Here is a 12352-nt window from a genome sequence, read left to right on the forward strand (position 1 = left end):
TGCAACCTGAAACGTATTTATTGTTATTCCTGAAAGATATAATTCAATTTAAAATAATATTCTTTTAGAGGGTGTAAATAGCACACTTTGGACTATTTGTTTACGAAACGTTACAGTCCTGTTCAAACGATATACTGTAATCTACTCCTCTCACACATCATGAAAACGATTATTATGTAAAAGGGATCTTGAGTTTTATACTCAGTTAATTTTACCATCCATCGCTAAACGTTAATAGCGTATGCCCCTCAGTCTCAAGGTACATTGTTAGAGGGTGATGTTTTGGTGCAGTGTACTCACAATACGAAGACCCCAACATTTCACTGCCATACATAAAGATTGGAACAACTTTAGTGTCAAACGTGTTAAAGAATAACGTTATAAGTAGGGGCTTAACATTTTGTAGTGAAGCTAATATACTAAATAACATATGCTGAACTTGAAGAATAGCATTGTGCTCCTCAACCTCTCCGCGACGTTTAACACGATTGACCAGTGAAAGCTTTTGACACGACTAGAATGTGAGTTTGAAAAAAACGTGTCATGGTTTGATTCCTATACATCGGATGGACACCAATCGGTCATCAGATATTGCAATTCTGGTCAATTCAATTTGGATTAAGGAGTTCCGCAAGGATCAGTGCTCGGTCCCATATTGTTTACTTTCTACACCTAACAGCTGGAGGAACTTTTTCAGGCAAGCGAGGCTTTACACTATTTGTACTGCAAAATAGACACGTTATACGTAGCTGAGTAACCATGGCGAAAGCCAGCTTGGACACCACACGTTTCTCATACGCCTCTGTCGAGAACTGCAACCTTCTATTTAAAACTGTGACATACACGTACTAAACACACTCAGTAAAGTAATACCTCTGTAGTTACATGACGAATTAACATTATCCTTCTTATGTCTTATGTGGAGGGACAATAGAACCAACTGACCAGCATATAGGAAAACAGACTAACTCAAACATAGCATTAAATGGCACAAATAAACTACAAGCACTTATACACATCTACGCTTAAACGTTGTCACTGCCTGCTGATTTATTAAGTTTCACTATTACTAGCATCTAACAATTCCTGATGAACAATAGGACTATCAAGTATAGACTGTGTTGCATTATATTCAAATACAGACTCCTACCTAATGACAAGCATTCATCAGATACAGGTGGATATTGATGTCTTAGGATTCTCGCAAATAAAGTCAGCACCAATCAGTACATTTGAGATCATTCAACGGGATACAAAGAAGCTCGAATCTTGCGTGTTTTCCTTTGAAGCTCCTTCCTTGACAGCTGTTAACATGGTGGATAGGACTGGACTCACTCTATCAAGAAATCATAAACCTTGATCCCACATAATGATGATTGTGAAGGTTTTGGGTCGAGGACTCTCCACAGATGAATCTTTCTTGCATTTCATCGCGCATCCCTTTGTTCCTACACATCATTAATACTGCCATCTTCAACAGACATCTTGTTCTATTCATCCTCATTTTCCATCGCCATGGGGTCTTGTCTGATAACTGAGGAAAGTAAAATTATGATAATCAATAAGTTGCTATACATTTAACATACTGTTTTACTTTCTCGCATGAACTCGTTCCGGTACCGGGTAAGATACGTTCCCCTGCAATCCACTGTTTCTTTTTAGTCACTGGATCCGGACTCGACTATTTACAGACCATGTGATGTGGCTGTCTTCGGCGTTTAACAATATGCTCTCACTCACTAGAGTTTAAATAACACGCTAATGCACCTTGGATGACCATTCATCAGAAAATGAAATTTAGATAAACATTACTTGAAGCAATTGGAAATGTTCAAAATCATACCGCTGATAAATGTAACAGAGGAAACCCTTTAAGTCACTGACTGAGTGTATGAAGGGTGCGTCGTGGGGGGTTGAAAGACCTCTAATAATGACAAATTACCACCAAACAATAGAAGGTAGAACGTACAGCTAGAGTGAGCTCTGGAGATTGTTGGACTGCCAAAAGGATCTGAATTATACATTGGTTCCACTGCCGGCTCCGGCTTCCTCTTCTCCTTGAAGCTGTTGCGACAGAAACATTACTGATGACTCAGTATCAAAATATTTCCATCTGTTTTATAATAATATTGATGATGATATTAATAATAATGATGATGATAATAATAATAATAATAATAATAATAATAATAATAATAATAATAATGTTATAAAATTCTATTGAATAGATGGTTTACAGCCTCAGACGTATCTAGGCTGACAAACCTGATCTTGTCCTTGTAGGTAAATCCAATGTTATCATTTATATCATTGGATTGTATGTTGTTTATTTCACTGATGTGATTGACAAGATTCAGCAAGTAACAGGGCGGAAGTTCTTGGGATCAGTCAAATTACCTTTCTTTGGGAGAAGTATTGTTCGGCCTTTGCGCAACATCCCTTTTTAATTATATTTTTCAGGCAATAAGGCGTGTTGAAACACAACAATGGTGATCTTATTTTTTAGTGTAAACAGTCATTATATTTCCCTGTCCATGGTTCCTCGAGGTAACAGTTGCCGGGTTCAGACCAAAAATGTTTCCAAAATCTTTCACTGGAATGCATGGTGGATATTTTCTCATCTCTACCATTGGTTGCATTTAGTTGCCTGTAAAATTGTTTTCCATTGGATTTGAACAATTTATTTTGTTTTATGAAATTATTTTTCCTGTCCCACATTCTTTTTCTTTCAGCTAAACCTTTAACTTTGCTTTCAGAGAATCAAGAATTTGATCACAAATTTTCTCTTTTGTTGTCTTGTATTTTGTTTTTAAAGTTTTCAACATTGTATTTAATTTTAAGCAAAGTTCTATCCATGAAATGTCTTTTTTTTGTTTGGTTTAATTTAATCAATAACCGGTATTTCTTTGGATGATTTTGTTTATTACCCTTTTGTTGTTCATTGCCTTTGGAAACTGTATGGAGTTCAAAGGTCATGCAAAGAACTGTCCGCATTGAGAGTAACAGAGATCATGTCATTTAATTCATCAAGTTGATTCTTTGGAAATGATTGGTTAATTTGTTTTATTTGCCTCCGTTTCTCAATCGGTAAATCACAGATTTCATTATAAAATGACATAAACAAAATATACAAGGGATCATCAGAAAGATGATCGACAGCAGATGGGTCGGAAGCTTAAACTCAAAATCTTCGAGGACAACATTAGGGATTTACTTTTGTGAGCCCATGAGTGGGTCATCAGTGATAACTGCATCAGATACTTTAGGGAGAACAATGTGATCGTCCATATGCAATTTCGGTTCTCCAGAATGGCGTGAATAATGGAAGTTTGAGGGTTGAATAAAATGAAATTATTGATGTTGTGAAGTTACTTACCAAAACCAATGTTTCCAATATGCAATGATGCATCCTGTAGCCGTTAGTAAAATCACCAGCAAAAGAAAGACTCCGATTGAAATGGCAGCAACCGAATTATAGCCTGACGTTACCCCTGCAAAAAAGAGTAAGTGGACAATATTCGAGTTAACTTAAGTAAGCTTAATGTTGGAGGAAAGTCTCGAGACCTATACCACTCTGATGTAACCGGATGGCATGGGTACAGCGCTAACAAGTGACCATAAATGGAAATTACAAATATCTTGATTCAAACCTAAATCAGATCCTAGCTAAGGGCGAAGATTTACATAGCGCATTGGGGATATATTTTGTAGGGCATTTGGTCCCCCAGGTCCCTCTTTAGAAGAGCATTGAGAGTGTTCCCATAATTGAACAAATATTGAAAATATGTCCTCTACCGAGTGGCATATGATAATAATATCTGATTAACGTTCATGGGAACTTAATATCTGATACAGCATTTGAATGTATTCGGGTTTATCTACCTGAAGATGATGTTACACTTGCAGTTGTGGCAGTTGTAGTCCACATCCTAGATGTTGTAGATGTAGATGTAGATGTAGATGTAGATGTCGTCCTGCCATCGCCTCCACACACTTTACATGAAGCTGATGCTTGGTCACATACTATATGGCACCTGTCCCCCGTCCACCCACATGGACAGTCGTCACAGAGGCCGGTCTGCTGTGAGCAGGCTCTGGTGCTGCAGTTACCACAGGTCAGGTTACAGGAATCTCCATGGAACCCAGCCTTACATCCACCTTCACAATGTCCAGTTTTAATATGACATTGACTAACTTTACAGTTGGATGGACATTCTTCTGTACAATAGTCGCCATATTTTCCTGTTTGACATGTGTTGCAATGTCCAATTTTGTCACATCCCCCCGGACACGTGTTTCGACATTGCTTTGAACAGTCCTCGCCATACCAGCCACTGTTGCAGTTGATGCAGATGCCCTTGCCATCACAGTCGAAACAGTTCGTAGGACAGTCAGCGGATTGGGTTAACCGACCTGAAGGGACACATGACATACATAGTTTCTATGTCCTTAAGGATAGTGACAGTTCAACTTTATATATGTGCCTAGTGATCAACAGGTGAGTTGTATCAAGTGTATTGACAAGGCAATATATATATGCTTAGTGATCACAGCTAAGTTGTATAAAGTGTAATGACATGGCATTATATATATGCCTAGTGATCACAGCTGAGTTGTATAAAGTGTATTGACATGACATTATATATATGCCTAGTGATCACAGCTGAGTTGTATCAAGTGTATTGACATGACATTATATATATGCTTAGTGATCACAGCTGAGTTGTATAAAGTGTATTGACATGACATTATATATATGCTTAGTGATCACAGCTGAGTTGTATCAAGTGTGTTGACATGACATTATATATATGCTTAGTGATCACAGCTAAGTTGTATCAAGTGTATTGACATGACATTATATATATGCTTAGTGATCACAGCTGAGTTGTATAAAGTGTATTGACATGACATTATATATATGCTTAGTGATCACAGCTGAGTTGTATCAAGTGTGTTGACATGACATTATATATATGCTTAGTGGTCGACAGCTGAGTTGTATAAAGTGTATTGAACCTGACAATACATATACGGTTTGTCATCATCTGTGATGCTGAAATGAGATCTAACAATGGAGTTAATGGTTTTTTACGCCACGGTTAGCAATATTCCAGCCATGTCAGTCGGTCTGTACCGACGTCCCTGCATGCCCACAGGGTACTTCACATCAAATATGCGGTGTACGGGAAAGTGGTAGCATTATTAACGGTTACTACGGTAGCACGATAGGTATCTTATACAAAACTATATATTCCCGTAACGACTTCCTGAATGCGGGTGGTAGTTAAATCAGTGATCATATGGGCTAGGGCTCTTATCAAATCGGTCATTCAACATCGATAACTGATGTGACTGTACTTTGGGTTCAACGCCGAACCCATGCAGAGCAGTACTGAGGAATTCGTAGCGTGTCACTGTACGCATAGCTCCATACAAATGTCCGCGTTACACACGCTTACACCATGCACAAGTCTCTTCGTGATGCCAGTGTAACTAAATCTATTGACTAAACGCCCTCCCGAGGACAACACAAGTTAAATAATGCATGCAGCGTATACTATGGAGACAAGACACATATATTACCTTGTGATACAAGCGTCAACAGCAACACCATCACTTGTGATAGGCCCCTGGACCGCATCATGGCAGTGTGCACGTCCCTGTAGGTTGAACGCGTGTCCCAGCATATGCCTGTAGGCAACACACACAACGAAATTTCACATAATGCTGTTTTTATGTCACTGAATTTCAAACGTGTATTTCCGTTAAACGAATCTAGTTACCATGACGTTGACACAACCCTGCCCCTCCCTTATCGCCTCACCCACACATATATATCTGAACTATTTTTGAAACCTGCATAAACACGAAGCGGTTTATTCAGAGCGACAGTCATAAAAGTGAGGCCGAGTGCGTACCTGTTAGTATAGAGTGCCCTGTGTTGTACCTTGCACAGGTGAAAGACGCTGAATACACACATTAAGCTGTTGCTACTCATGGCGGGTAGCTGTTCAAAAATCACGTTGTTGTAATGTGTTTCGTGAGCAGGTAGCAGTCATACGCGCACGTCGTGAAGATCCGGGTAAGAATAGGTCTTCAGCAACACATGTTTGCCGTAAAGGGCGACTTTGCTTGTCGTATGAGGCGACTAACGGGATCGGGTGGCCAGGCTTGCTGACTTGGTTGATGCATGTCATCGTATCCCAATTGCGTTGGTCGATGCTCATGACATCAATCGCTGGATTGCCTGGTCCAGACTCGATTATTTACAGACCGCCGTCATATAGCTGGAATATTGCTGAGCGCGGCGTAAAACAACAACAACAACACAATCAATCAATCAATCCTGTTTCGGGGCAGTGCATTGTGAGGTATACCACATAAATGAGGTTCATCCTGGAGGTTAAACAATGTTGATATTGCTTTATGTCATCACTACGTCCCTTAATGAATTACTGAATCTGTGGCTTCGTGAGTGAGTGAATATAGTTTTACGCCGTTTTTTAAAGCAATATTACTGCACTATCACGACAGGGAACACCAGCAAAACGCTTCGCACATTGTTCCCGTGTTGGGAATCAATACAAAGAGCCAAGTTTTAACAACATGTTTTCCCCACCGCCCCAGTTCGTGTATGAATGTTAAAATGACCTGTGTATACTTGATAATTATATAACAGGATAATCAGACAGTAAAACATTGGTCTATAAAACATTTATGTTAAACGGAAGTTTCGCCCCAGGTGAGCGGTAATGCATCAAGCGGAGATATGTACTTGCTTGTTGAATACAGGGTTAGCAATTTTGTCCTCTAGACAGTTTGTGTTCGAATCGATCCCTAACAATAGACGGACACATGCATAGGTAAAACATACTCTGGAAGGTACATTCGTGTTTGAAAACGCCTTATGCCGGTAATAGCCACACATTCGAAAATCTGAACATTGTATATAACGTAAGTGTAGCTAATACGTCCCAGTTAGAGATTTCCACATACACACATACAGGTATATACGGGAAGTGTTTCAAGGTGTGACCCATTTTGCAGCAAGCTTGTTTAAGGTCACTGTGACCCAGCGTATCAGAACGTGACGTGGCAACGAAAGAAAAGTCAACAGCTAAGCAAACATATGTCCCCACCTGTTAACATTGATAACTACATTATTGTGCGTAGCATGTCACTATACTTGTCTATAACTGGTATTTGATCAACCATTCACTGTTTGTTCGACATTTGCCTTTGCCAGATATACTGATAGACGAAAGGCCATGTGTAAATATTAAAACGGGTACCTAAATTATCCACCCTGTATTAGTCATTCAATGGATCTTTTCCCGAAAAGGGGCGGTCGGGTAGCCTAGTGGTTAAAGCGTTCGCTCGTCACGCCGAAGATCTGGGTTCGATTCCCGACATGGGTACAATGTGTTAAGCCTATTTCTGGTGTCACCCGCCGCGATATTGCTGGAATATTGTTAAAAGCGGCGTAAAACCATCATCGTAGAACTTCCTCAGTGTTTTTTTCCATAAGTAACTCAAGAAGAATTTCAAAATACACGCACATTATCAGATGCGATACAATAAAATAATTGATAAAAAAATTATTACTCACGAGGTGAAGAGACATTACACGAGGATCATACAAGGTTGACGTTTAAGTCGTTTTGATTAGACAACCGGGACCTCGCTAAGGTCACGCTGGAATTCATAAACAATAACGAGATTTTTCGAAATTAACACTTAATTATTCCAACAAGTTCGTGCCATGCATCGGGCGGTCGGGTAGCCTAGTGGTTGAAGCGTTGGCTCGTCACGCCGAAGAGCCGGGTTCGATTCCCGACATGTGTACAATTTGTGAAGCCCATTTCTGGTGTATCCCGCCGTGATATTGCTAGAATATTGCTAAAAGCGGCGTAAAACCATACTCACTCACTCGTGACATGCATCAAATTCGCTTTTCATTCTATATTAGTTATGCATGGGTCCATTACAGGCATAATATAATCGACCTATATTTAATTGTCATGTACGACTACAGATAAATCGGGGTCCCAATGAGCGACCGATTTCGTGTCTTTCAATTTGATTTTATGTAAACAGTTGAGCGGGTCGGAATGGAGATTCGATAGCTGTACCTTCGGTGTTCAATTCAAAACGTGGTTTGTGTTTTTTTTTTTGCTTGTTTGTTGCTTAACGCCGCACTCAGCAATATTCCAGCTATGTGTCGGCGGTCTGTAAATAATCGAGACTGGACCAGACAATCCAGTGATTGAAATCATGGGCAAACATGGCTTGCTGAAGACATATTTTACCCCGGATCTTCACGGGTCACGTAGTTTGTGACATTTTTTTCCGAAAGTACTTGTTTATAAATGAACGTACACAAGTGCTCAATCAGATCCCTCAAACTGAACATAAATACACAAATACGCACACTTCGTTGAATTGTGTCTGGCTTCTCATTTTGTGGCCCAAAACATCCCAAAAGTGAACAATAACGTTATTTTTTAAAACCCAAATACATACTTAACATGGGCAATAAATAAAATACCACACTCGTTAGATACCATAGATATCATTCTAAACGGGTATGTGCCGTATTGTTCATAATGTATTTATAATGGCTTTGGACTACATTTTATAATCTTGTGTACCTCTATCAGACGCAGCGCTCTCTGTATAGTTACAGTAAGGTGGTTTACATAAAGAGACAAAATAAATCACCTGATTGTCTGGTCCAGTCTCGGTTATTTACAGACCGCCGTCATATAGCTGGAATATTGCTGAGAGCAGCGTTAACCAACAAACCAACCATCCAACCAGAACCAACCATAACCAACCAACCAAATCTCTGCATAAAGCAGATTGTACGATTCCGACCACAGCATGAGCATGTGTTTATGGATCACTAACAAATAGTGATGATACCAGGTGTTCGCGAAAAGGTGAGCCTATTCTGTACCACCGGTGGCACCCGTAACAAACACATGCAAAGGGAAGTCAATTGTTCACCTAAAAAAACCGGGTATGGTACAAGTGCTCAAACCCCGTCACACATTTGGTAAACCTCAGAATACAATCAGCCTGACATATCTGCCATGTTCCCAGAACGTCGTTCACGAGCACCATCTAAAACAGTGTCCACACCTCACACCTCCACGCCTCACCATAGAAAGTTAGAAGATCCGGGGTAGAATAGGTTTTCAGCAACCCATGCTTGCCGTAAAAGATGACTATGCTTCTCGTGAAAGGCGACTAACGGGATCGGGTGGTCAGGCTCGCTGACTTGGTTGTTGCATGTCATCGATCCCAATTGCGTGGATCGATGTTCATGAAATTAATCACTGGATTGTCTGTTCCAGACTGTTCCAGTATTTACATACCGCCGTCATTTAGCTGGAATGTTGCTGAGTGCGGCGTTAAACAACAAACTAACATTAATAGAAGTAAAGGTAATACCAGTCATGACGCCAACACACATTGCCCTATCGAGCAGGAGACTACGCCTGCATATTCAGGTATACATTAAGTATGGTGTGAATGGATGTTTTTAAGTTCATGTTCCGATAGCGGAAAGCCTGTTGGGGCGTATTCATGGGCATTACTGAATCGGTCGTTGACATTATGTGCCATTCATTCAAACAAGGCAGACAAAAGCTACGCATAGCATACAAACTTATAAAATCCGCCACGACGAGATGTTAGACACATGTATGGTTCTACGTGTTAGTATTTTAGTCGTTGGTTGTGAATGCTGCCTAACTTAATATTGCTTCGACTACCCGTCTTTGTGACGGTGGATGTTGACATTTTGTCGGAGTAAGATGAAGAATACGAGCGCTCACCCGGTGTATGTTATTTATGTATCAGGTGAATACAAAGACACCTATATCGTTGAGAGCAGCACAGCATCTTTTCCCTGGTATGATGACTACACTGGGAGTATAATGAAACATTGTGTCCCTGATAGCAGTTTGTTTGTTTGTTTTTTAACGCCGGACTCAGAAATATTTGAGCTACATAACGGCGATCTGTAAATAATCGAATCTGGACCAGGCAATCAAGTGATTGACATTATGAGCATCGATCTACGTAACTAGGATACGATGACATGTATCAACCAAGTCAGCGAGCCTGACCACCCAATCCCGTTAGTCGCCTCTTACAAGCGTAGTCGCTTGTTACGACAAGCGTGAGTTGCTGAAGACCTATTCTATCTCGGATCTTCACGGGCCTCATGATACCAGTGAAAACCATTATTGTGTTATATAGTCAGCATAAAACCATACAAAGCTGCAGAGTGCTATTATAATCCCTTATCAATTGCAGCTTGATGTCGTTTTAGATCCAAATACTAATATATACTATTCCTATTTATTTATACGAACATTCAAGACGAAGCGGATCAAAGATTAATGTTCACGAGCAGAGAGATTTTCTTTTGAACAACACGATATATTATTTTGCCTTTAAAAGCTCCCTTCCTTGTCGTAATTGAAGTTTAGATCGCTTGGTCAGAATATGCCTGATTGTGTGTCATCGTAAACCCTAGGCGAAGATGGTTTCTCTGGCCATCCGCTACTGGCACTGCTAAAATAGTTATTACTCTGGATGTTCACTGGGACACTCATTTCTGAACTGTGACAATGACGAATTCACGTTCAAGTCGTGCACTTTAAACGTTGAAGTACTCCATGCTGAATATTTAGAAACAAACTTCTATGTAAGTCAGGTTGATCCATCGAGTCATTCCTGACCACAATGATTGATCTTAGGATTCAATGTGCCAGAATGATGTTGGGGACAAAACGTCACAAATGAATTTTGTATTATGTCATTTATTTAAAAACGTAATAATACACTTGTATAAAGACAATCCAAGCAGTTTCGAGGAGCAATAGTATGCCCCTAGTATGCCCCTTGTGTGTCCCTTGTGTGCCCGCCCCTTGTATGCCCCTTGTGTGTCCTAAATATGCCCCTTGAGTGCCCCTTGTATGCCCCTAGTATGCCCCTTGTGTGCCCCTTGTATGCCCCTTGTGTGCCCCTTGTGTTTCCCTAGTATGCCCCTTGTGTGCCCCATGTATGCCCCTTGTGTGCCCCATGTATGCCCCTTGTGTGCCCCTCGTATGCCCCTTGTGTGCCCCTCGTCTGCCCCTTGTGTGCCCCTCGTATGCCCCTCGTGTGCTCCTTGTCTGCCCCTTGTGTGTCCCTTGTGTGCCCCTCGTGTTTCCCTAGTATGCCCCTTGTGTGCCCCTAGTATGCCCCTTGTGTGCCCCTCGTCTGCCCCTTGTGTGCCCCTTGTGTTTCCCTAGTATGCCCCTTGTGTGCCCCTAGTATGCCCCTTGTGTGCCCCTTGTATGCCCCTTGTGTGCCCCTCGTGTGCCCCTTGTATGCCCCTAGTATGTCCCTTGTATGCCCCTAGTACGCCCCTAGTATACCCCTAGTATGCCCCATGGGTGCCCTTTTAGTCAGCGTTGTCAAAGTACAACCATTCTCTGTTGAAGGAACTAGAATAGTCAGACCCGAGTATCTGCCGAAACAGATTCCACTGGGCATAGATGGCAAAATAGAGGTGAAAGTTACATGAATGATCAGTGAAAATCAGTGATGACACCAGGTGTTAGCGAAGAGGGTGAGCATGTCTTGCTGTGCCGCTAGCACCTGCCTCTCACACAATGTCTTCCTTTGGAGACCCGTCTTCTTGGTCAAGCCTTTTGTTGTACATCTCACCAGACCCGTCCTTTCTCTTCAAATGCCCTCAGCACTATTTTCTGTTTGTATGTTCGTTTACTGTCAACAGTAAAAATATACACTTGCAAACAAGGCTATTGTACAAAATTTATTACATATCTGTTATGGTTCATCTTCAACAAGTATCTTGTTATAAGAACATGCAATGTCAGTTATTATTACCAGGTGTAATTTCAAGGAAAGCGTGCAAGTGATGAATATTCATAATTAATTCATTACAGAGAGCATTATGTGAGATTACTGGATAACAAAGAGTACATTGACTAATGTAAGGGATATATTTGTCCTTACTGTTTAAATAAAACCGACAAAAACCTTTCCAAAATCTGCTAAAAGCTTAGTCCACTGTACGATTACGACTTAATTTCAAATAGGAATGATACCAGGAGTTCGTGTGAGCGTATCCTTCTCTACCAATGACACCCGTCACAAACACATGCAAAGGCAAATCAACTCAAGCACTTACGTTTTAGATGGCTTCTACTGATAGTTGGACTGCCTAGTGCATCGTGGTGATACAGAGGCTCGTGTTGGGGGTGCCGGTGAGCCTTATGAACGGGATCAAATACTCGACGACTGAAGAAAGAATATGATATTGGAA

The 12352-nt window shown here is 40.8% G+C and overlaps 2 protein-coding genes across 5 annotated transcripts in view; both read right to left on the reverse strand.

Moving 5' to 3' along the window:
* LOC124149425 (cell death abnormality protein 1-like) overlaps positions 1 to 12352 on the reverse strand; it is a 22487-nt gene continuing 10135 nt past the window's right edge. Inside the window, exons 1-6 of one of the 3 annotated variants that reach the window (XM_048400004.1) lie at positions 5922 to 6092; positions 5587 to 5694; positions 3883 to 4413; positions 3377 to 3491; positions 1970 to 2064; positions 1 to 1534 (exon numbers count right to left, since the gene is read on the reverse strand). In XM_048400004.1, the coding sequence (XP_048255961.1) occupies positions 1491 to 1534; positions 1970 to 2064; positions 3377 to 3491; positions 3883 to 4413; positions 5587 to 5647 (846 nt within the window). In that variant the 5' untranslated portion in view covers positions 5648 to 5694; positions 5922 to 6092 and the 3' untranslated portion in view covers positions 1 to 1490. The other 2 variants (XM_048400005.1, XM_048400003.1) reach the window with 2 other exon arrangements.
* Positions 10819 to 12352, reverse strand: part of LOC124149423 (multiple epidermal growth factor-like domains protein 10) — a 7067-nt gene continuing 5533 nt past the window's right edge. For both annotated transcript variants that reach the window (XM_046521007.2, XM_046521008.2), the window contains 2 exons: positions 12218 to 12327; positions 10819 to 11790 (listed from right to left, as the gene is read on the reverse strand). In XM_046521007.2, the coding sequence (XP_046376963.1) occupies positions 11765 to 11790; positions 12218 to 12327 (136 nt within the window). In that variant the 3' untranslated portion in view covers positions 10819 to 11764. The remainder of the gene's footprint in view (positions 11791 to 12217; positions 12328 to 12352) is intronic.

Source organism: Haliotis rufescens, unplaced genomic scaffold (assembly GCF_023055435.1).
Source record: "Haliotis rufescens isolate VD_foot unplaced genomic scaffold, xgHalRufe1.0.p SCAF_2, whole genome shotgun sequence".
NCBI lineage: Eukaryota > Metazoa > Mollusca > Gastropoda > Lepetellida > Haliotidae > Haliotis > Haliotis rufescens.